This window comes from Dendrobates tinctorius, unplaced genomic scaffold, assembly GCF_039654945.1.
Source record: "Dendrobates tinctorius isolate UK_male_01 unplaced genomic scaffold, ASM3965494v1 ptg000019l, whole genome shotgun sequence".
Classification (NCBI taxonomy): Eukaryota; Metazoa; Chordata; class Amphibia; order Anura; family Dendrobatidae; genus Dendrobates; species Dendrobates tinctorius.
Window position 1 is genome coordinate 67,279,571 of NW_027361687.1, and position 21,767 is coordinate 67,301,337.

At 45.1% G+C, this 21,767-nt stretch overlaps 1 protein-coding gene across 1 annotated transcript in view; it reads left to right on the forward strand.

Annotated features, from left to right (window-relative positions):
* The window catches only part of LOC141082725 (SLAM family member 5-like), a 57,784-nt gene extending 48,432 nt beyond the window's left edge, over positions 1-9,352 (forward strand). Inside the window, exons 3-4 of the mRNA XM_073566654.1 lie at positions 6,621-6,878; positions 8,898-9,352. Coding sequence (XP_073422755.1) covers positions 6,621-6,878; positions 8,898-9,040 — 401 coding nt within the window. The 3' untranslated portion in view covers positions 9,041-9,352. The remainder of the gene's footprint in view (positions 1-6,620; positions 6,879-8,897) is intronic.
* Positions 9,353-21,767: the final 12,415 nt, after the last annotated feature.

Genomic DNA, 21,767 nt, shown 5'->3' on the forward strand with positions numbered 1-21,767 from the left:
TTTATGAGCCTGCATTATACTATAGAAGCTGCCTATGGGGGTGCATTATATTAGGGGCTGCATTACACTATATAGGCTGCCTTTAGGGGTGCATTATGCTATAGAGGCTGCCTATGGGAGTGCATTATGCTATAGAGGCTGCCTATGGGGGTGCATTATGCTATAGAGGTTGCCTATGGGGCTGCATTATGCTATAGAAGTTGCCTATGGGGGTAAATTATGCTATAGAGGCTGCCTATGGGGGTGCATTATATTAGGGGCTGCATTACACTATAGAGGCTGCTTATGGGGAGTGCATTATTCTATAGAGGTTGTCTAATGGGAGTGCATTATGCTATAGAGGCTGCCTATGGGGGTGAATTATGCTATAGAAGCTGCATATTGGGGTTTATTATTCTATAGAGGCTGCCTATGGGGCTGCATTATGCTATAGAGGCTGCCTATGGGGGTGCATTATGCTATAGAGATTGCCTATGGGGCTGCATTATGCTATAGAAGCTGCCTATGGGGGTAAATTATGCTATAGAGGCTGCCTATGGGAGTGCATTATATTAGGGGCGGCATTACACTATAGAGGCTGCTTATGGGGAGTGCATTATTCTATAGAGGCTGCCTATGGGGTGCATTATGCTGTAGAAGCTGCATATTGGGGTGTATTATTCTTTAGAAGCTGCCTATGGGGCTGCATTATACTATAGAGGCTGCTTCTTGGAGTGCATTATGCTATAGAGGCTGCCTATGAGGGTGCATTATACTATAGAAGCTGCCTATGGGGAGTGCACTATACTATATGGAGACCTATGGGGAGTGCACTATACTATATGGAGACCTATGGGGAGTGCATTATACTATATGGAGGCCTATAGGGAGTGTATTATACTATATAGAGTCTGCCTATGAGGAATGCATTATATAATATAGAGTCTACCTATGGGGAGTGCGTTATACTATATGGAGACCTATGGGGAGTGCACTATACTATATAGTGTGCCTATGGGGAATGCATTATGCAATATAGAGTCAAGCTATGGGGAGTGCATTATACTATATGGAGTTCCTTGGGGAGTTCATTATACTACATTGAGGACTATCTGGTGCATTATGCTATATGGAGACTATCTAGGGGGCCATCTTACAGTGTGGGGATTACAGTGACAGGGCCATCATACAGTGTTAGAGCCATTAAACAGTTTGGGGGTTATTAAGGGGTCAGTATATAAACAGTGAGGGGGCATCATACTGTGTATAAGAACATCATGCAGTGTATAAGAGAGCTAGCTGTACAGGAGGAGACAGGACATTATTAAATGTAAAGTGGGCACTTATTGTTATAGGGGAACTCAGGTTACTGTGACTCTCAAAGGGGCACCCATGCCATTATTACTTTTTAGGGGACAAAATGTGGGCACTGTTTTTCTAGGGCACTAGCACCCGGCATTACTATTTTCTAGAGGGTTGCTTTACAAATTAGAGGGCACACAGAACCACACAATAGGTGCAGTAATAGGGACACATACGGCAGCAGCGACTCAGCATTGGGGTATCCGCAGGATGAGTTGTTTGTGCAGGTTGAGGGTATTGTCCCATTGGAGACAGTGCTGAAAATGTGAAGTGAAATGTGTCTTTGTTGTAATCTCTGCAGCCAAGTCGTGGATGGAAGAAGTTGTCGGTCTGGGCCAGATGGAAAAGACGTGAAAAGTGAACAATTCCATCAGAAAGATCGTCAGCGGTAAGTCATTATCTGTAACTGTGCAGTAATCTCTTATATGCTCTGTAGGACTGGTATCTACCACTGACCATATGGCGGTAATAACAATGTTGGTCTTTATATAGAGATTCTTTTCAACAACAGCGCAGTCATCTGCTGAGGTTCTCCTCCTGTGTCATCCAGTTGGTACCAGGGTTACCTGGTTAGGGGCCCAATGAGAAGTTTTGCATCCCTGAACCAAAACCCTAGCTATGTCTCTGCAATACCTACTCCCGTTCTATATGTAATGTAGCAATAAAATACTGAAGTGCTTTCTGACACCTTATAAGTTTTTTATGACGATGCCACAACTTCCTTTACTGCTGCTTACTGATATTAAGCTGTTTTAAAGAAATAGAGTCGTTTTCTATTGTATCACTAGAGGGTGCTGCATTAACATTCAGCAGGCTGAACGTCTGGACCTCCACTTAGTAGGTGAAGTTCAGCGTGGATAAGTGTAAAGTTCTGCATTTGAGCACAAATGATCTACTGGGATGGAATGGTTCTTATGGGATGAAAACTAGGAGAGTCACCTGTATAGAAGGATCTCGGTGTTCATGCAATGCCTACCTGATGCTTGTATGTTCAGTTCTGGGAGCCAGATCATTGCAGGGATGCTTGGAGATAAATATCAAGTACAAAGAAGGGCCACAAAGCTGACGAGGGGCAGGGGCACGCGCTTCCATCAGAACAAGGCGATGCGATCGCATTGGCATGATGGACTCCATGGAGACCCCCAGCACCAAGATGGCCGCGGGGTCCTTCCGGGTCCTGAAAGGAAGTTGGCCTGTGAGCATGCCTCTTTCCCTGCCTGTGTCAGATCCTCATCTGAAATTCTGCAGTGCAAAGTATCAGATCAGCGATCTGATGTACAGTAGCAATGTACCATCCTGGGACAATGTAAAAAAAATTAAAAAAATAGAATGTGTAAAAATATTTTTTTTAAAATCCCTAAAAAAATAAAAAAATATTTTTCCAATATATTTATGTAAATAAAAAAACAATAAAAGTACACTTATTTGGTATCACCGCATCCGTAACGACCCGCTATATAAAACTGTCCCACTAGTTAACCCTTTCAGTGAACATCGTAAAAAAAAAGGCGAGGCAAAAAACAATGCTTTATCATCATACCGCCAAATAAAAAGTGCAAAAAAAGCGATCAAAAAGACGTATATAAATAAAAGTGGTACCGCTGAAACAGTCATCTTGTCCTGCAAAAAAGCAAGCCTCCATACAGCTCCATCAAAAGAAAAATAAAAAAGTTATTGCTCTCAGAATAAAGTGATGCAAAAATAATTATTTTTTTTATAAAATAGCTTTTATTGTGTAAAAGCGCCAAAACATAAAAAGAATATAAATGAGGTATCTCTGTAATTGTATTGACTCAAAGAATAAAGTGTCACAGACGTGGTTTGTGGAACCACTGTGCCACGGACCGTGGAGAGCCTGGAGGGCCGTGACTAAGCAATCTCCTTACTATTCACTAGAGCCTCTGATGGTGAGGTTAGACTTGGCTCCCGACAAATGCCAGGTGCCACTCAAAGACAGACCAATGGATGCACACCAGCTGGAGCCAGAAGGACAGACTGGAGGGAGCGGCTGGCAGAGTTTGTATTAGAGTGCAGGAGACAGAGATTGCATCAGAGTGCAGCAGACAGAGTTCGAACCAGAGTGCAGCAGACAGAGTTTGTAACACAGTTCAGCAGACAGTGTTTGTAACAGAGTCCAGTAAGCAGGACTTGCACCAGAGTGCAGCAGGCAGGACTTGCACCAGAGTGCAGCAGGCAGGACTTGCACCAGAGTGCAGCAGGGACTGGTATGCAACCTTACACAACTTAGACTGCAACTCAAGAAGGCTGCTCAGGCACCTCGCCAGTGGAGAGGAAGCAATATATACATAATGCCTCTCAACCATTGGCTAAGGAGGAAATAGCAAGTGCACGCGATGGTCCTCTAAGAGGGCGAGAGCGCACATGCGCATGTGCACTTAGGACACGGCTGGAAGTGCTGCTGCGCACATTTATCCTGCCCTGTGCACTGAACTCTTACACCGGGGTTTCAGTGTAAATCTCTGAAATACTTGATTCAGACAGAGTCACTGGCAGAAAATTCCCTACAATGAGGCAGATGGAGGCACTGTGGATGCCATATGACCTGTGATCTGGCGGTGTCCGTCTTTTTAGGATTGCAGAAAAGTGCCGTTGGCCACAGTTTTGTGCACTTTTGAAAAGGACCATGCTGAACAGAGGCCAAACGAGTCTAGAGTAAATCAGCTGCCTCATTATAGTGAATGGATTCCTTGGTGGTTTCATCTGTTGCGTCACTCAGAGATTTATCCCTAATGTAAAATGTTCCCAATAAAAGCTTCCACTCAATCCACAAAAAAGCAAGTCCTCACTCAGGTCTGTCATCTGTTAACAGAAATATAGGGGACTTCTATGTTACTGGTAGCACAAAGGCTCTGGAAAAGATAAATGGCTCCTCGCCCACCAAAAGAAATTCAGCAAATTCTCTGCTCCCAAATCCAAATGCCACCATTGCTTCTGAGCCCCACAGTGTGCCTAAACAACATATAGCACCCACTTGTTTGGCATTTCTGTAGTGATAAGAACCTGCCTAATATACAGGTGCTTATTTCCAGAAACACGGACTGGGCATAATGTACTGGTCACTACAGCGTGCATACTGGTCACTACAGCGTGCGTACTGGTCACTACAGCGTGCGTACTGGTCACTACAGCAGCAGTTTGCAATTTTCACTCCGCAACATCCACTGCTGCCTGTTTCTGGAAAATGCCCATGGAGTCAAAATCGTCATCTGTAGATAAATTCCCAAACGGTTATAATTTCCAAAATTGGGGGGGGGGGGATTCTGCTTTCCTAGCACTTAGGGTATCTCCGTATGGCTAACTAGTATTGTACAGCCACATATGGGTTATTTCAACATTGAGAAGAGATTTTGGAACAAATTTTGAGGCCATTTTTACCTATTTCCCAGTGTGAAAATGAAAAACTTGGGGCTAACACACAAACTTGGTGGTAAAAATGTAAATTATTTTTTCTTCACTGCATAATGGTATAAAAGTTTGTGACACACCTGTGGTATCAATATAATCACTGCACCCCTAGATAAATTCATTGAGAGGTTTAGTTTGTAAAATGGGGTCACTTATGGGGGGGTTCTGCTGTTCTGTCACCTCAGGGGCTCTATCAATGTAACATGGCACCCTCAAACAAGTGCACCAAAATCTGCATGGAAATACGGCGTTTCTTCCCTTCTAAGCTTTGCACTCTGTCTCAGAAGTAGGTTTCGACCACATATGGGCTGTGAACTTGGGAGAAATTGAACAACAAACTTTGAGGTCCATGTTCTCCTTTTGCTCTTGTGAAAATACAAAATTTGTAGCTAAAAAAAGATTTTTGTGGGGAAAAACGTGATTTTTTTTATTTTTACCGCTTTACTACCAAGGGTGGTTTGCATGTTAATGCCCGGGCCAAGTTTTACAATTCTGACCACTGTCCCTTAATGAGGAAATAACTCTGGAATGCTTCCATGGATCCCGGTGATTCTGACATTATTTTCTCGTGAAAAAGGAAAAGTCCAGCTGATAAACAAAAGGCTATTTATTGAAAAAATTCAAGTTAAGATCAGCATCCCGCAGACAATTAGCGGTAACGCAGCTACGCGTTTCGAACACTGCATGTGTTTTTTGATCGCGGTGTGCCAGGGGTTAACATGCTGGGGGTGGTCCATGACCGCCCCTGACACATAGTGCCGGGTGTCAGCTGTGATAAATAGCTGACACCCGGCCGCGATCGCTATGACGTACTATTCCGTCCTTGGGACTTAAGTCCGAGGTCACATGGATGGAATAGTACATATAATGTAGGAAAGGGGTTAAGGGCTTAACGTTATAAACTTCTGTGAAGCTCCATGGGTTCAACATGCTCAATACACATCTAGATAGGTTCCCTAAGGGGTCTAGTTTCAAAAATGGTGTCACTTATTGGGGGGTTTCCACTGTTTAGGCACATCAGGGCTCTCCAAATGCGACATGGCGACTGCTATGCCAGCAAATTTTACGTTCAAAAAGTGAAATGGCACTCCTTCCCTTCCGAGCCCTGCCGTGTGCCAAAACAGTAGATTTCCCACACATATGGGGTTTCGGCATGCTCAGAAGAAATTGCACAACAAAATGTATGGTCCATTTTCTCCTGTTACCCTTGCGAAAGTAAAAAAAAATAGGTCTAAAGGAAAATTTTTGTGAAAGAAAGTAAATGTTTTTTTCTTCCACATCCCAAAAATTCCTGTGAAGCACCCGAAGGGTTAATAAACTTCTTGAATGTGGTTTTGAGTACCGTCAGGGGTGCAGTTTTTAGAATGGTGTCATTTTGGGGTATTTTCTGTCATATAGGCAAAAAAAATGGTTTTGCAAATTTTGTTGTAAAAATGAGAAATTTCTGGCAAACTTTTAACCCATATAACTTCCTAACAAAAAAAAAAGTTTCCAAAATCATGCTGATGTAAAGTAGACATGTGGGAAATGTTATTTATTAACTATTTTGTGCGATATGTCTCCCTGATTTAAGGGCATAACAAGATTGCAAAATTTCGCCAAATTTCCTTTCTTTTTTAACAAAGAAACGCAAGTCATATCAAATAAATTTTACCACTAACATAAAGTACAATATGTCATGAGAAAACATTCTCAGAATCACCAGGATCTATTGAAGCATTCTAGAGTTATGACCTCATAAAGAGACAGTGGTCAGAAAGGATTTGGGGTGAAGGGGTTAATTCTTTGAAACGATCAAATAAGAAAAGGGGCTTATACCCGAAACATAAATTTCCTTTTAATATTTCTTCCAGGAATGCTATTAGATCATAATATTGAGATTGAGCATGAGGTTTCCAAGAATGAGACTTGCACCATGACATTCCGCTGCATGGTGAGGGGATCAGATGTGACCATTACATGGGAGAGTTCAGATGGAAGTTATGTAAATGTGACCAATAATGTTGTAGATGTACGAAACCCCGATCCAGAAGTCACCTACACCTGTACAGCATGGAACTCCACGACGAGCACCTCCAAATCTGTCACCCCCTGGGAATACTGCAAGAAAGGTAAAGCTATACTTTACAGATTGTTCCTATGAATTATTAATCATACACAGTATTATACACTCTTATTGGATCGCCACGTAAAAGATTATAAAACATTCCAACCACTTGATATCAGGGCAAATTTGCATAAATTTAAGCTTGTAAGATTTAGGGCGAAGTATTACTGCTTGAGAAAACTGCATATAATTTCTTTGGAGCTTCTATCCATAGAAACATATAAATCGGCACTGGAGCTGTAGACACAGAAAGGTGGAATATTAGTAATCAAACAATATCAAAAAATTGTTTAAAATGTGTAAATTTTATGCATATTTGCCAACTTTTTCCAATTGTTCCTGAAGAGATGTGGCTCAATATACGAATACCATCATCTATTTTCTACAAGACCCATAAATGGGCCTCTAAATGTCGGCACTCATCATGGGAATAAAAATGCTTTCCTCCTTTGGTACCTGGTTGGTCTCTGGGGATGGCAGAAAGTTTAAGAAGTCAGGGAAGTTTCCACTTTAGGGTCAGAAAAAGCACTAAATACATGCTAGATGCTTTGGAGGTTTCCAAAGACACCAAGCAGTGAAAATAAGCTACTCAACTTGTCTTGTGGCTACTGCGACAGTGTGGAGCCAGTAGACCGCAGCATTTGATTGCTCCTACTCCGGCACTGAGAAGAAGCACTTCTTCATTTCAAATGTGTTAATTTCTTCTGGCAGAACAGGGGTTAATTGGCCATGTTGGAAATACCTATGCTCACAGTTGTGCTTGGTTAGCCACTCCTTACCCCTTTATAATCTAGGCTCTGTTATAAATCCTTGTCAGAGCTAGCATTTGCCGCATGGCTAATAGTGGGAGATGAGCACATATGAGAAAGCAATTTGAAGGAGTTATTAGTGACAGTTTGGATTGTATATAATTCCCTATGCTTCTCTATTTTGGTTTATTCCCCTACCTCCACGCCCCAGTGCAAACCTCTGTTAAATGTGAGTGAATATTTTGCATGACTGGAGTTTTCTGTTAACCCTTGTTTTTTGGGTTGGTGTACTACGGTGCACAATAGCGCCCCTCTACCCTGCGTGGGAGAAGAGAACAGACGGAAGATAAGGCAAGTGTGAAGGCCCTGGCATCTTCACCTTCAGAAGTATCCCGTAGAATAGGGCGATCTTGGGCAACCCCTAGTGTTAGGGACAGGGAATGAGACCCTGGTCCTGGGTCACCTGACAGCTGTGCTGTGACACAGCCATTTTTTAGGCAGCTTCAGCTTGGAAGCCGCTCACTACTTTATACCATGTCAATTTAAAAAAAAAAAAGGCAGCTAAAGATGTTGCAAAAAGCACCCGGGAAACCACCGGAAAGAATCAGACAAAGATGCTTCAGGACAAAAGACGCCGGTGTGTCATGACGATTGTACCTCCATACCATACCCGTACACTTCAGGAAAAAAAATCATCCAAAATGAGACAGGAAACGCTTTGAAAAAAGAAAATGATGGCTAAAATCCAGCATGATAAAATCAGTAACAGCTTCAGTTAAAGGCCACAAGGGAGTAAGTTTTTACGAGCCGTAGGAATGACTATTTTCCCGTTTTGCACCCAAATTCCAGTAGAAGCCTACTAAAAAAAAGGCCCATCAACCATGTGGCACTAGGATCAGGGGTTATCGTTTCTCCTTTTGGAGGCCACCAATTGACATAGGGAGATTTATAGTACAGGTTTGTTAGAAAAATTAGTTCTCCAAAAGGAATCACAATAGCCTGTGGTGCTACCCTCTAAATCAATGTTTGACCCTTTTACAGGTCTTACCTCATGACTTTGGATATTTAGAGCAAAGTTTATTTGAAAAGAAAAAGTTCTCTATGCACAGACAGCTGTTTTTTTTTTTGCCAAAAGTGTAGAGTAGGACGCTGGCTGGCGAAATGAAAGGAATACCAAGTCTGTTTCACCTTGTGTAGACCGACACCTAGAGTAATAACCATTTTAAGTCACACCAATTTTACATTATGTCTTTTTTCGTTTTCCTTCATTTCAGGGAGACAACAGAAACCTGGAGACTATACCATTGTGAACATAATAAGGATTAACCTGGCTGGTTGCATATTGATAATTATCGGCTTGATTCTTGGGCATCACATAAAAACCGAGGTGGTAGCATCCTCGGGAGACAATGGATAAAGGTTCTACAATGGCCAATCCTGGACTTTGAATAACAGAAGCAATAGTTTCTACGAGTCATCTTCTGAGCTTCTAAACATGGACTTAAAGGGTTAGAAACTTTTTTCCATAAAACTGGGCCTACTCTAGTCTAAAACAACAAAAATCTTTAAATATTTAACAATCCCCAACTGCTCCTGTGTGGAACTGTCCAGGTCCCCAGTCAGTCTCACAGTTTACTCTTGGCCTTGAAGTTCTCATGTATGTATGGACCATCATACATTCATTTATTGCCCAAATGTCAAGTAACTTGACTGCCTTCCTACACATTACATTTATGGTCTTTTTTTTCTATAAAAATAAACATTTTAATTAATATGTATAATTTTAGCGCAATTTTTTGTTTTAATGAAGCTCTGCAAGTAGTCGCTTAGCAGCTCTAAAAATGTCTTCCACACACAAGCTTAGGGCAAGCCACAGATCCCATGAGTTGCCTTCTTTCCTTACACAGGGGCACCTGGGCTGGGGCCAAGGAGTCAGCTGCTGTATGGTAGTGCACGATGGCAGAAGCCATCAGTTAGCTGGGTCAGAACCAAGAGGGAAGAGAAGGTGCAAAGTCAGAAGACGCAAAATAAGTCAGTAAAACATGTTGAGGTCAAAACAGGAAACCAACACTAGACATAAGCTGAGTGCACATGACATAAACAGAGGGGTACAAGGTTATGCAGCTGGCAGTTTCCAGCAGCAAGCTGGGAATTTAATGGTGTTTGTCCGGTTGCAAGTACATTAAAAATTTTGCATTAAGGCATAAACTGACATATTTCAGACATATATTTCCTTAATCATGGTGTATCATTTTTGTATGATAACCTGTCAATCGTTAATTTAAGTGCCCCCCATCACATCACTTTCTGTTTTCCTCTTTTTGGCACCTTAGTCCATTTCTGTCATTTCCTCAACCCCAGACAGCTGCATTTTTTTACATCAAGTTGCCTGTAAATTCTTCTAAACTGAAGCTGCAAAATTTTTTTAAGTCCAAAAAAAAAAAATATTTTTGATATGAGTCTCAGAACTGCTGGAGAGGTTTACCACATAAAATAACCCCGTGCAGTTCATTTCCTCTCTTTTGTCATGCTTTATGTTTTTGTAAAATGAACTTCTGACTTTTTAGTTTTTAGAAGAATATTGAGTAACATGTATAAATGTATTATAGCCATCTTCACGAGAGGGTGGAGGGTAGAGGTATCCAGTGTACCCCCCACCTCCCACACAGCTTTCCTGTGCCTGTAGAGCAACTCCAAGTTACAAGTAACTATAAGTACCAACAACATGTAGAGATGAAATAGAAAAATCCAACAGGGGCCGATAGTAGTAGTTTTTGTTTGCTTTTAACTCTCCCCCTCATTGCCTTCTATGGTGAAGTAATTTCCCATCCAATAACTCTATGAACCCACATTTCTCCTTTTCCCCAGTGAGAGCTGCTCCTGTTCTCCATGTATAGCTAAACAACTGGGTAGTCAGCAGGTGGCACCGTGGCAGGTGTCTGCAGCCATGAAGGCAGGTCTGGGAATTAACAGGAAACTCTCCAGTCCAGTGTATACCCACCATAGCTGCTGAAACAGCGCTCCACTACTGTCCTAGTAAAAAAATATGTATGTGTGCGTAATACATGTGTAATGTATGTAACATACATGTTTTTATATATTGTGTGTATATATATATATATATATATATATACACTGTATATATATATATACATACAGTGGGGAAAATAAGTATTTGATACACTGCCGATTTTGCGAGTTTCCCCACCTACAAAGAATGGAGAGGTCTGTAAATTTTATTGTTGGTACACTTCAACTGTGAAAGGTAAAATCTTAAAAGAAAATCCAGAAAATCACATTGTATAATTTTTACATCATTAATTTGCATTTTATGGCATGAAATAATTATTTGATACAATAAAAACAGAACTTAAGATTTGGTACAGAAACTTTTGTTTGCAATTACAGACGTTTCCTGTAGTTCATGACCAAGTTTGCAGACACTGCCGCAGGGATTTTGGCCCCTTCCTCCATACAGATCTTCTCCAGATGTTTCAGGTTTCGGTGCTGTCACTGGGCAACATTGAGTTTCAGCTGCTTCCAAAGATTTTCTATTAGGTGCACATCATCAGACGGGCTAGTCCACTCCAGGACCTTGAAATGCTTCTTATGGAGCCTCTCCTTTGTTGTTCTGGTTGTGTGTTTCAGGTCAATGTCATGCGGGAAGACCCTGCCATGACCCATCTTCAATGCACTTACAGATGGAAGGAGGTTGTTTGCTAAAATCTTTCGATACATGTCCCCATCCATATTCCCTTAAATTCGGTGCAGTCATCCTCTCCTCTTTCCAGAAAAGCACCACCAAAGTATGACATTTCACCCACCATGCTTCACTGGAGGGGGCGCGGCCGGGGGCAGAGTTTAGCGGCGTCCATGCGCTGCGCCTGGTAACGCTAGTCTGAAAGTAGCCTTAGATAGCGCTTTGGTCTTGGCTATGGTGGAAAGGTTGGAATGTGATTGAACTCATTATCTGTATAAAAGACACCTGTCCACACACTCAAACAGGCGCAATTAATAAAGGTAATGAGTGGAGAGTAGGAGGGTTTCTAGAAGAAAAACTAACAGGTCTGTGAGAACCAGAATTCTTGCTGGTTGGTCGGTGATTAAATACTTATTTCATGCAATAAAATGAAATTTAATTATGTAAAAATCATATAATGGGATTGTCTGGATTTTATTTTTAGATTCTGTCTCTATAACACTGAGCAACATTGAGTGTCAGCTGCTTCCAAAGATTTTCTATTGGGTGCAGATCTGGAGACTGGCTATGCCACTCCAGGACCTTGAAATGCTTCTTAGTGCAACTGCTCAGTTGCCTTGGCTGTGTGATTCAGGTCAATGTCATGCTGGAGGACCCTGCCATGACCCATCTTTAATGCTCTTACAGAAGGAAGGGGGTTGTTCGCTAAAATCTTTCAATACATGTCCCCATCCATATTCCCTTCAATTCGGTGCAGTCGTCCTCTCTAGAGTTGAGCAAAACGAGTCGAAAAAATTCAAAAGTCGCCGACTTTTGGCAAAGTCGGGTTTCATGAAACGAAATCCGACCCTAGGATGAGGTCGGCCACGAGGTCGGCGACTTACGCGCCAAAGTCGCGTTTCAAAAGTTTGTTTTGCGCTCTTTTTCAGCCAATCAGGATCCACGGACACTGTGGGCAACGTGATGACATAGGCACGGGTCACCACCATCTTTCAGAAGGGCATGCAAGTGATTGGCTTGCTTTGGTGGGCGTCACAGGGGGTATAAAAGGGCGTGCACGCCGACCGCCATCTTACTTCTGCCGATCTTAGTATAGGGAGAGGTTGCTGCTGATTCTGTAGGGAGAGCGTTAGGCAGGGAAGAAGACAAAAAAACTGCTTCTGCTGCTAGCGATTTGGCCTGCACAACACACCAGTCACTGTGTGTGCAGTGCAAGGGGAGGCTATATAGTGGTGTATCAGCGGTGTTGGTTGTTGGGCTGCCTTCTAAGGCTTCCTGACATTCCTGCATTGCTGTTTACCCACTGCTCCGCAAACTGCTTTTTTAAAAGCAATCCCAATTTTTTTTTTTTGTCCTGCTGAGAAGACAAAAAAACTGCTTCTGCTGCTAGCAATTTGGCCTGCACAACACACCATTCACTGTGTGTGCAGTGCAAGGGGAGGCTATATAGTGGTGTATCAGTGGTGTTGGTTGTTGGGCTGCCTTCTAAGGCTTCCTGACATTCCTGCATTGCTGTTTACCCACTGCTCCGCAAACTGCCTTTTTAAAAGCAATCCAATCTCCCTTATCCTCTAGTCACTTTTGTCACAGCTGTGCCATCGAGCCTGTCACATAGCGCTCAGATATTCATTGGGCCTCACACACTCCAAAAGTGTCCAGTGTCCAAAAGTGTGTGCAGAGATTCAAAATCTCCCTTATCCTCTAGTCACTTTGGTCACAGCTGTGCCATCGAGCCTGTCACATAGCGCTCAGATATCAGTGGGCCTCACACAATCCAAAAGTGTCCATCCAGTGTCCAAAAGTGTGTGCAGAGATTCAAAATCTCCCTTATCCTCTAGTCACTTTGGTCACAGCTGTGCCATCGAGCCTGTCACATAGCGCTCAGATATCAGTGGGCCTCACACAATCCAAAAGTGTCCAGTGTCCAAAAGTGTGTGCAGAGATTCAAAATCTCCCTTATCCTCTAGTCACTTTGGTCACAGCTGTGCCATCGAGCCTGTCACATAGCGCTCAGATATCAGTGGGCCTCACACAATCCAAAAGTGTCCATCCAGTGTCCAAAAGTGTGTGCAGAGATTCAAAATCTCCCTTATCCTCTAGTCACTTTGGTCACAGCTGTGCCATCGAGCCTGTCACATAGCGCTCAGATATCAGTGGGCCTCACACAATCCAAAAGTGTCCATCCAGTGTCCAAAAGTGTGTGCAGAGATTCAAAATCTCCCTTATCCTCTAGTCACTTTGGTGACAGCTGTGCCATCGAGCCTGTGACATAGCACTCAGATATCAGTGGGCCTCACACAATCCAAAAGTGTCCATCCAGTATCCAAAAGTGTGTGCAGAGATTCAAAATCTCCCTTATCCTCTAGTCACTTTGGTCACAGCTGTGCCATCGAGCCTGTCACATAGCGCTCAGATATCAGTGGGCCTCACACAATCCAAAAGTGTCCATCCAGTGTCCAAAAGTGTGTGCAGAGATTCAAAATCTCCCTTATCCTCTAGTCACTTTGGTCACAGCTGTGCCATCGAGCCTGTCACATAGCGCTCAGATATCAGTGGGCCTCACACAATCCAAAAGTGTCCAGTGTCCAAAAGTGTGTGCAGAGATTCAAAATCTCCCTTATCCTCTAGTCACTTTGGTCACAGCTGTGCCATCGAGCCTGTCACATAGCGCTCAGTTATCAGTGGGCCTCACACAATCCAAAAGTGTCCATCCAGTGTCCAAAAGTGTGTGCAGAGATTCAAAATCTCCCTTATCCTCTAGTCACTTTGGTCACAGCTGTGCCATCGAGCATGTCACATAGCGCTCAGATATCAGTGGGCCTCACACAATCCAAAAGTGTCCATCCAGTGTCCAAAAGTGTGTGCAGAGATTCAAAATCTCCCTTATCCTCTAGTCACTTTGGTCACAGCTGTGCCATCGAGCCTGTCACATAGCGCTCAGATATCAGTGGGCCTCACACAATCCAAAAGTGTCCATCCAGTGTCCAAAAGTGTGTGCAGAGATTCAAAATCTCCCTTATCCTCTAGTCACTTTGGTCACAGCTGTGCCATCGAGCCTGTCACATAGCGCTCAGATATCAGTGGGCCTCACACAATCCAAAAGTGTCCACTGTCCACAAGTGTGTGCAGAAATTCTAAATCTCCCCTGTCCTATAGACACCTTGTACCTTGTTTTACATTACTATATAGTTTGTTGGATTTTGTCTACATTTCTACCAAAAATGAGGAAGGCTGGTGGAAGAGGCCGTGGAATTGGGCGGGGGTTGGCAGCTGGTAATGATGGTGTTGGTGGTGGATCTGATGGTAGTGGCAAGAGCAAAATAGGACCGAATGCAGGAGGTGCTGACCCTGCGTCATCGTCTGGCTACATAAGGCCTCGAACGCTTAGTTTTCTAGGAGTTGGCAAACCGCTTTTAAAGCCAGAGCATCAGGAAAAAGTTTTGTCTTACATTGCTGACTCAGCCTCCAGCTCTATCGCCTCCTCTTCTTCAGTTGTAAAAAGTAAAAGCACTGAGTCGTCATTGGAGGCTCATGTTCATGAACCACACCTTTCCTTGTGTCCTTCACCCCAACCAAGATTGAAGGATGACGCAGGCCATACTACTGATTACTCCATGGAGCTGTTTTCACATACCATGCCTGGATTATCAAGTGAAATGGTGAATTACCCAGGCCAAGATGAATCTGACATGGAGTGCACTGATGCACAGCCGCTGATGGATGATTCTGCTGGTACATTCACTCAGAGCACTACATTGTCCTCGCAGTGTACAGAGCCAGATTCTGACCCTGATGAGACTCAGGTGCCCCTTCCCGCACACTATACAACCATACACGGTGACACAGAGGAAGGTGCACATGACATAGAAGAGGAGGTGATGGATGACCCAGTTGTTGACCCAGATTGGCATCCATTGGGGGAAGAGGGTGCTGCTTCCAATAGCTCAGATGAGGAGCATCCACAGCAGACATCGACATCGCAACAGCTGTTATCTGGCAGGCCCGGAGCACTCCAAAGACTGGTTCCAAACATCAAAATAGTTGCTGGACAGCTTGTCCAGAGGGTCAAAAGATCACAGCGTGCTAGGCCGCAAAATGTCTGCCAAAGTAGGAAGAGTGCAGTGTGGCACTTTTTTGAACAAAATCCTCATGATCAGGCCAAGGTTATCTGTAAGAAGTGCGCAAAGACCTTTAGCCGAGGGAAAAATCTGAAAAATTTGAATACCAGTTGCATGCTTAGACATTTAACCAGCATGCACTTGCAAGCGTGGACACAACACCAAACCTCAAGTGCCACATGTGCAACTGATCACAACGAAGGTAGTCAGCAACGCTACATTGTTTCCCCCACTGTAAGCCCACCGGTTAGCACAGCAGCAAATGTTGAGGTGTCGTTGCAAGACCACAGCAGTCAGGGAATCCCACTGTTATATCAACGAAAGACTGATTCTAGGCCATCAGAAAGAACACCAACTCCATCACCATCATCAACCCTCTCTCAGTCCGCCCTGTCCACCGCTACTTCCACCATATGCAGCTCTCAAGTCCAGCTCACCCTCCCAGACACTATGAGTAGGTCAAGAAAGTACTCAGTCTCTCATCCGCGTACACTGGGTTTGAACGCCCACATTGCCAAACTAATCTCATTTGAGATGATGCCCTTTCGGTTGGTGGAAAGCACAGCTTTCCGCGAACTCATGGCCTATGCAGTACCCTGCTATGACCTACCCAGTCGCCACTTCTTCTCTCGCAAAGCCATCCAAGCCCTCCACCATCATGTGAAAGACCGCATTGTCCATGCACTCAAGCAGTCAGTGAGCGGAAAGGTGCACCTCACAACTGATGCATGGTCCAGTCGGCATGGCCAGGGCCGTTACGTGTCCATCACTGCGCACTGGGTTAATGTGGTGGATGCAGGGTCCACAGGGGACAGCGGTGGTGGGACAGTGCTGCCTAGCCCACGGTATAGGAAACAGTTGGCTGTAGGCGTTCGACCCTCCTCCTCCTCCTCCTCCTCCAGAAGCGAAAGCTCGTCCACAGAGCGCAGTCGTACGAGCACTCCATCTGCAGCTGCCACTGTTGCACACGATGTGTCCCCCTATCGAGCAGCTAGTGGAAAGCGTCAGCAGGCTGTGTTGCAGATGATGTGTTTGGGCGACAGACACACCGCCGAGGTGCTGGCCGAGTACTTGAAGCGACAAACTGGGTCATGGCTGGGCAGTGTACATCTTGAGGCAGGCAAGGTAGTTAGTGATAACGGCCGTAATTTTGTGGCAGCCATAGCCCTTTCAAAACTCAGCCACATACCTTGCTTGGCTCACACCTTGAACCTGGTGGTGCAGTGCTTCCTCAAAAATTATCCGGAGTTAACAGCCCTGCTCCAGAAGGTGCGAAGACTGTGCGCGCACATCCGCCGGTCGCCTGTACACTCCGTTCGTATGCAGAAGCTGCAGCGATTGCTCCACCTTCCCAACCACCGCCTCATTATCGACATTGCAACAAGGTGGAACTCCACCCTGCACATGGTGGAGCGGCTGTGCGAGCAGAGGCAGGCCATAATGCATTTGTGGGAGGATACACGGCCAGGCACTTTGAGAGCAGACATGGAGTTGACAGGTGTGCAGTGGTCGAAGCTGAAAGACCTTTGTAAAGTCCTTCAGTGTTTTGAGGAATGCACACGGCTGGTAAGCGCAGACGACGCCATCCTAAGCATGAGCATCCCACTTATGCGTCTGCTCATGCAAACTTTGACGCACCTTAAGGAGCAGGCGTCTGCAGCCAATGTTGATGAGGAGGAAGAGGAGGAGGGAATCCTTGATGACATTCAGCCATTGTCTGCTCAGGGACCTCTCCTGGACGAGGTGGAGGAAGAAGAGGAGGAGGAGGAGGATGATTGGGATGATTACTTAGGGGAGGAGGATGCATCTCGTGGGGCAAGTGAAAATGTTGGCGTGGCAAGGTCTGGTACAGGGTTTGTGCGTGACTGGAGGGATGTGGATTTGCCAGAAAGTGCTCCTCCACCCAGCACTCGCAGTGCATCACTGACACCGGGAACATTGGCCCACATGTCAGATTATGCCTTGCCGATCCTAAAAAGGGACCCCCGCATTGCCAAAATGATGAATGATGACGACTACTGGTTGGCCAGCATCCTGGATCCACGCTATAAAGGCAAATTACAAAACATCATGCCACAGGAGAACCTTGACCTAATATTGGCTAATAAACAAGCAACTCTGGTAAATCGGTTGCTTGAGGCATTCCCAGCACACAGCAGCGGTGATGGTTCTCACACGAGCCGTACGGGCCGGGGGCAGCTTAGCAGAGGTGTTCGTGGTGCACACAGCAGAAGTGGCGTTGGAGACAGGGGTTTCATGACAATGTTGTGGACTGATTTTTCAAATACCGCTCACACAACTGGTAATACTGCATCGATGGAAAGTGACAGGAGACAGCAGTTGTCAACTATGGTTACAAACTACTTTTCCTCCCATATCGATGTTCTCCCACACAGGTCATTCCCCTTTGACTATTGGGCCGCTAAACTGGACACCTGGCCTGAATTGGCCTTATATGCCTTACAGGAGCTCGCTTGCCCAGCTGCAAGTGTGCTATCGGAAAGAGTCTTCAGTGCAGCTGGATCAATCCTGACAGAAAAAAGGACCCGTCTGTCAACCCAAAATGTGGATGATCTAACCTTCATTAAAATGAACCACGCATGGGTTTCCAAGGATTTTGTCCCACCTTCCCCTGATGACACATAGGGTGACAGAAAAATGGCTTGCTTTGGTCCACCTCTTCCTGGTACTTCACCTATTTCGCCTTTTGCATCAGCTGAATGTCCAACATCAACATATGCCACTTTCTAAAACTCCCTAACTGTGCTGCCTCCCCCCCCATGGCCGGGGTCACCACCTAGCGCACGACACCGTGCGAGTGCCGTTGCCCTGGACAGGTGGGTAGGCCGACTCTTGGGCGCGGGCACTGGCACAGGGTCCCTCATAGTGCAATCAAGTGTCTCTGACGGTGGTGGTGCACACCCGCCGTCAGACACACCGCTGTACTATGAGGGGCCCAGTGCCAGTACCGACGCCCCCCTTGCTTGGGCAGGGCCCCAGCATTTGCAATCTTTACCTCTCCCTGCTCCTCCGCTGTGTAATCTGGACCGTCAAATCCATACTGTGCCTGACATCGTCTGAGCCTGCCTCCTGATGTATAGACATATATTTTGAATGTGTACGCTATCCATACATGTTATCCGGGGATACGGTACCCTTTCTAACCTTTGTGCAATCACGTGAAATCTATACTGGGCCTAACACCATCTGAGCCTGCCTCCTGAGACATATATTTTGAATGTGTACGCTATCCATACATGTTATCTGGGGATACGGTACCCTTTCTAACCTTTGTGCAATCACGTGCAATCCATACTGGGCCTAACACCGTCTGAGCCTGCCTCCTGAGACATATATTTTGAATGTGTACGCTATCCATACATGTTATCCGGGGATACGGTACCCTTTCTAACCTTTGTGCAATCACGTGCAATCCATACTGGGCCTAACACCGTCTGAGCCTGCCTCCTGATGTATAGACATATATTTTGAATGTGTACGCTATCCATACATGTTATCCGGGGATACGGTACCCTTTCTAACCTTTGTGCAATCACGTGCAATCCATACTGGGCCTAACACCGTCTGAGCCTGCCTCCTGAGACATATATTTTGAATGTGTACGCTATCCATACATGTTATCTGGGGATACGGTACCCTTTCTAACCTTTGTGCAATCACGTGCAATCCATACTGGGCCTAACACCGTCTGAGCCTGCCTCCTGAGACATATATTTTGAATGTGTACGCTATCCATACATGTTATCTGGGGATACAGTACCCTTTCTAACCTTTGTGCAATCACGTGCAATCCATACTGGGCCTAACACCGTCTGAGCCTGCCTCCTGAGACATATATTTTGAATGTGTACGCTATCCATACATGTTATCTGGGGATACGGTACCCTTTCTAACCTTTGTGCAATCATGTGCAATCCATACTGGGCCTAACACCGTCTGAGAATGATAGATGGGGCCCACCATACACTGGAACATTCCAAAGGTGGACATCAGACACTGGAGCAGCATTTACAGGGCCCATTATACACTAGAGCATTAGAAATGGGGCCCATTATGTTTGGAGCATTATTTGGGCCCATAAGACAGTAGAGCTTCATCCATGGGGACCAACATATACTGTAGCATTATGTGGAGCTCATCATATACTGTTTCAAACATTATATGGGACCAATGATTCTGTATGGAGAAATAGATGGGCCTCGTCATGAGATGTAAAAAGTGAGGTATTTTTCATTGTACTATACCGCTATTTCTCTGCCGTATCGGAGCATGATGAGTTGTGGTATGTGTTAAAGGGGCGCTCTTTCGCCCAGGGCACATGAAAACCTGGAGCCAGCCCTCCCCCCCCACAGTCTGTAGCCAAATAACCCCCATTTTTCAGTGCGTAACTTGTATTATGAAGTTAATTAAGGTTGACAAGCTTAAGTAAGAAGAATTGATGCTTTTGGCATTCAAATGGGCACTGTTGGTGTGTTTCCTGTCCTCCTCTCACTGCCGACTTTTATTCCCCATTGACTTACATTGGGTTTCGTGTTTCAGGACGACCCCGACTTTTCCCTATAATCGGACGATCTTGCTCGACCCGACTTTTGGAAAAGTCGGGTTTCACGAAACGAAACGCGACCCTAAAAAACCAAAAGTCGCTCAACTCTAGTCCTCTCCTCTTTGCAGAAAAGCACCACCAAAGTATGACATTTCACCCACCATGGTTCACAATTGGGACAGTACCCTGCTGCTAGTGTGCTATCCAAAAGAGTCTTCAGTGCTGCTGGATCAATCCTGACAGAAAAAAGGACCCGTCTGTCGACCCAAAATGTTGATGATCTAACCTTCATTAAAATGAACCATGCATGGGTTTCAAAGGATTTTGTCCCACCTTCCCCTGCTGACACGTAGGTTGCCGGAAAAATGGCTCGCTTTTGTCCTCCTCTTCCTCAGACTTCTCCAATTCCTCCATTTGCAACTGCTGAATGTCCAACATCAACATATGCCATTTTTTCAACAAGGCTAACTGGGCTGCATCCCCCCAGGGCCAGGGTCACCACCTGGTGCGCGCACCCGTGCGAGTGCCGTTGCCCTGGACAGGTGGGTGGGCCCACTCTTGGGCGACGGCATGGCACAGGGTCCCTCATAGTACAATCAAGTGTATCTGACGGTGGGGGTGCACACCCACCGTCAGACACACCGCTGTACTATGAGGGGCCCTTTGCCAGTACCGCCGTCCACGAGTGGGCCCCCCTGCTTGCTCAGGGCCCCAGCACTTGCAATACCTACCTCTCCCTGCTCCACCGCTGTGTAGTCTGGGCTGTTAAATCCTGCACTGGAACTGCCAATACAAATTTGGTGAACTGATAGATGATGGTTAAGACGTAGCTGTGCCCTGTCCTGCTGGGCTCTATCTTCAGATGATCAATGGCTTCCATTTGTTATGGACGTTGACTCACAATGAGATGCAGTGGTGGTTTATCATCAGCTTTCACAGTTTTCCTACTCACAGACATGTGACATTCCTGCCCACATTTCTAAATGTGTCCTCTCATGCCAATCCAATAGAATCGCCTACGGCCTGTGGCTTCTGTCTTTTGCACTCCAAAGTTAAATGAAAGATCATGATAGGCAGTGAGGACAATGTCTACATCTCTCCCTGTGATCACAATTTGATGGAGATGGTACTGCGATACAGCAAACCTTTCTTCACAAGAACTGTTTTCGCTGTCTCCACAGACAAAGTAATTGAGGGTCAGCATCACCTCTGAGAATTCTCCCGGGAGTTTTTCCTGTGATTAGCAATTCCAAAATTTCTGCAATCACTCGACTTTCTGTCTGTACTTGTATCCATCTCGTTTCCTCTTGCGGAGAGTCTGGACTGTCTTACTGAGACTGAAATATACATGAAGATTGAAAAACACCCCAACAGTGTATACTGGTGTACGCTTCGAATACATTACCCTTTTTCCACTTTTTAGATTCTTGTCTAATCCATACTGAGGCTGTGAGTGTCTTTGTCGGACTGCCACTACCTTCAGTAATCACCAGAGGAAAGTCAGAGAGAGAATTCACAACAGTACCCCCCCCTTGAGGAGTGGTCACCGAACGCTCATCCACGCCACCAGGCCGGTCAGGATGGGCCCAGTGAAAAGCACAAACCAATCTTTCGGCATGAATGTCAGAAGCAGAGACCCAAGAATTATCCTCCTGGCCAAAACCCTTCCATTTGACCAAGTACTGGAGTCTCCGTCTAGCCAAGCGAGAATCCAATATTTTCTCTACCTCACACTCCAAATTACCTTTAACCAATACAGGGT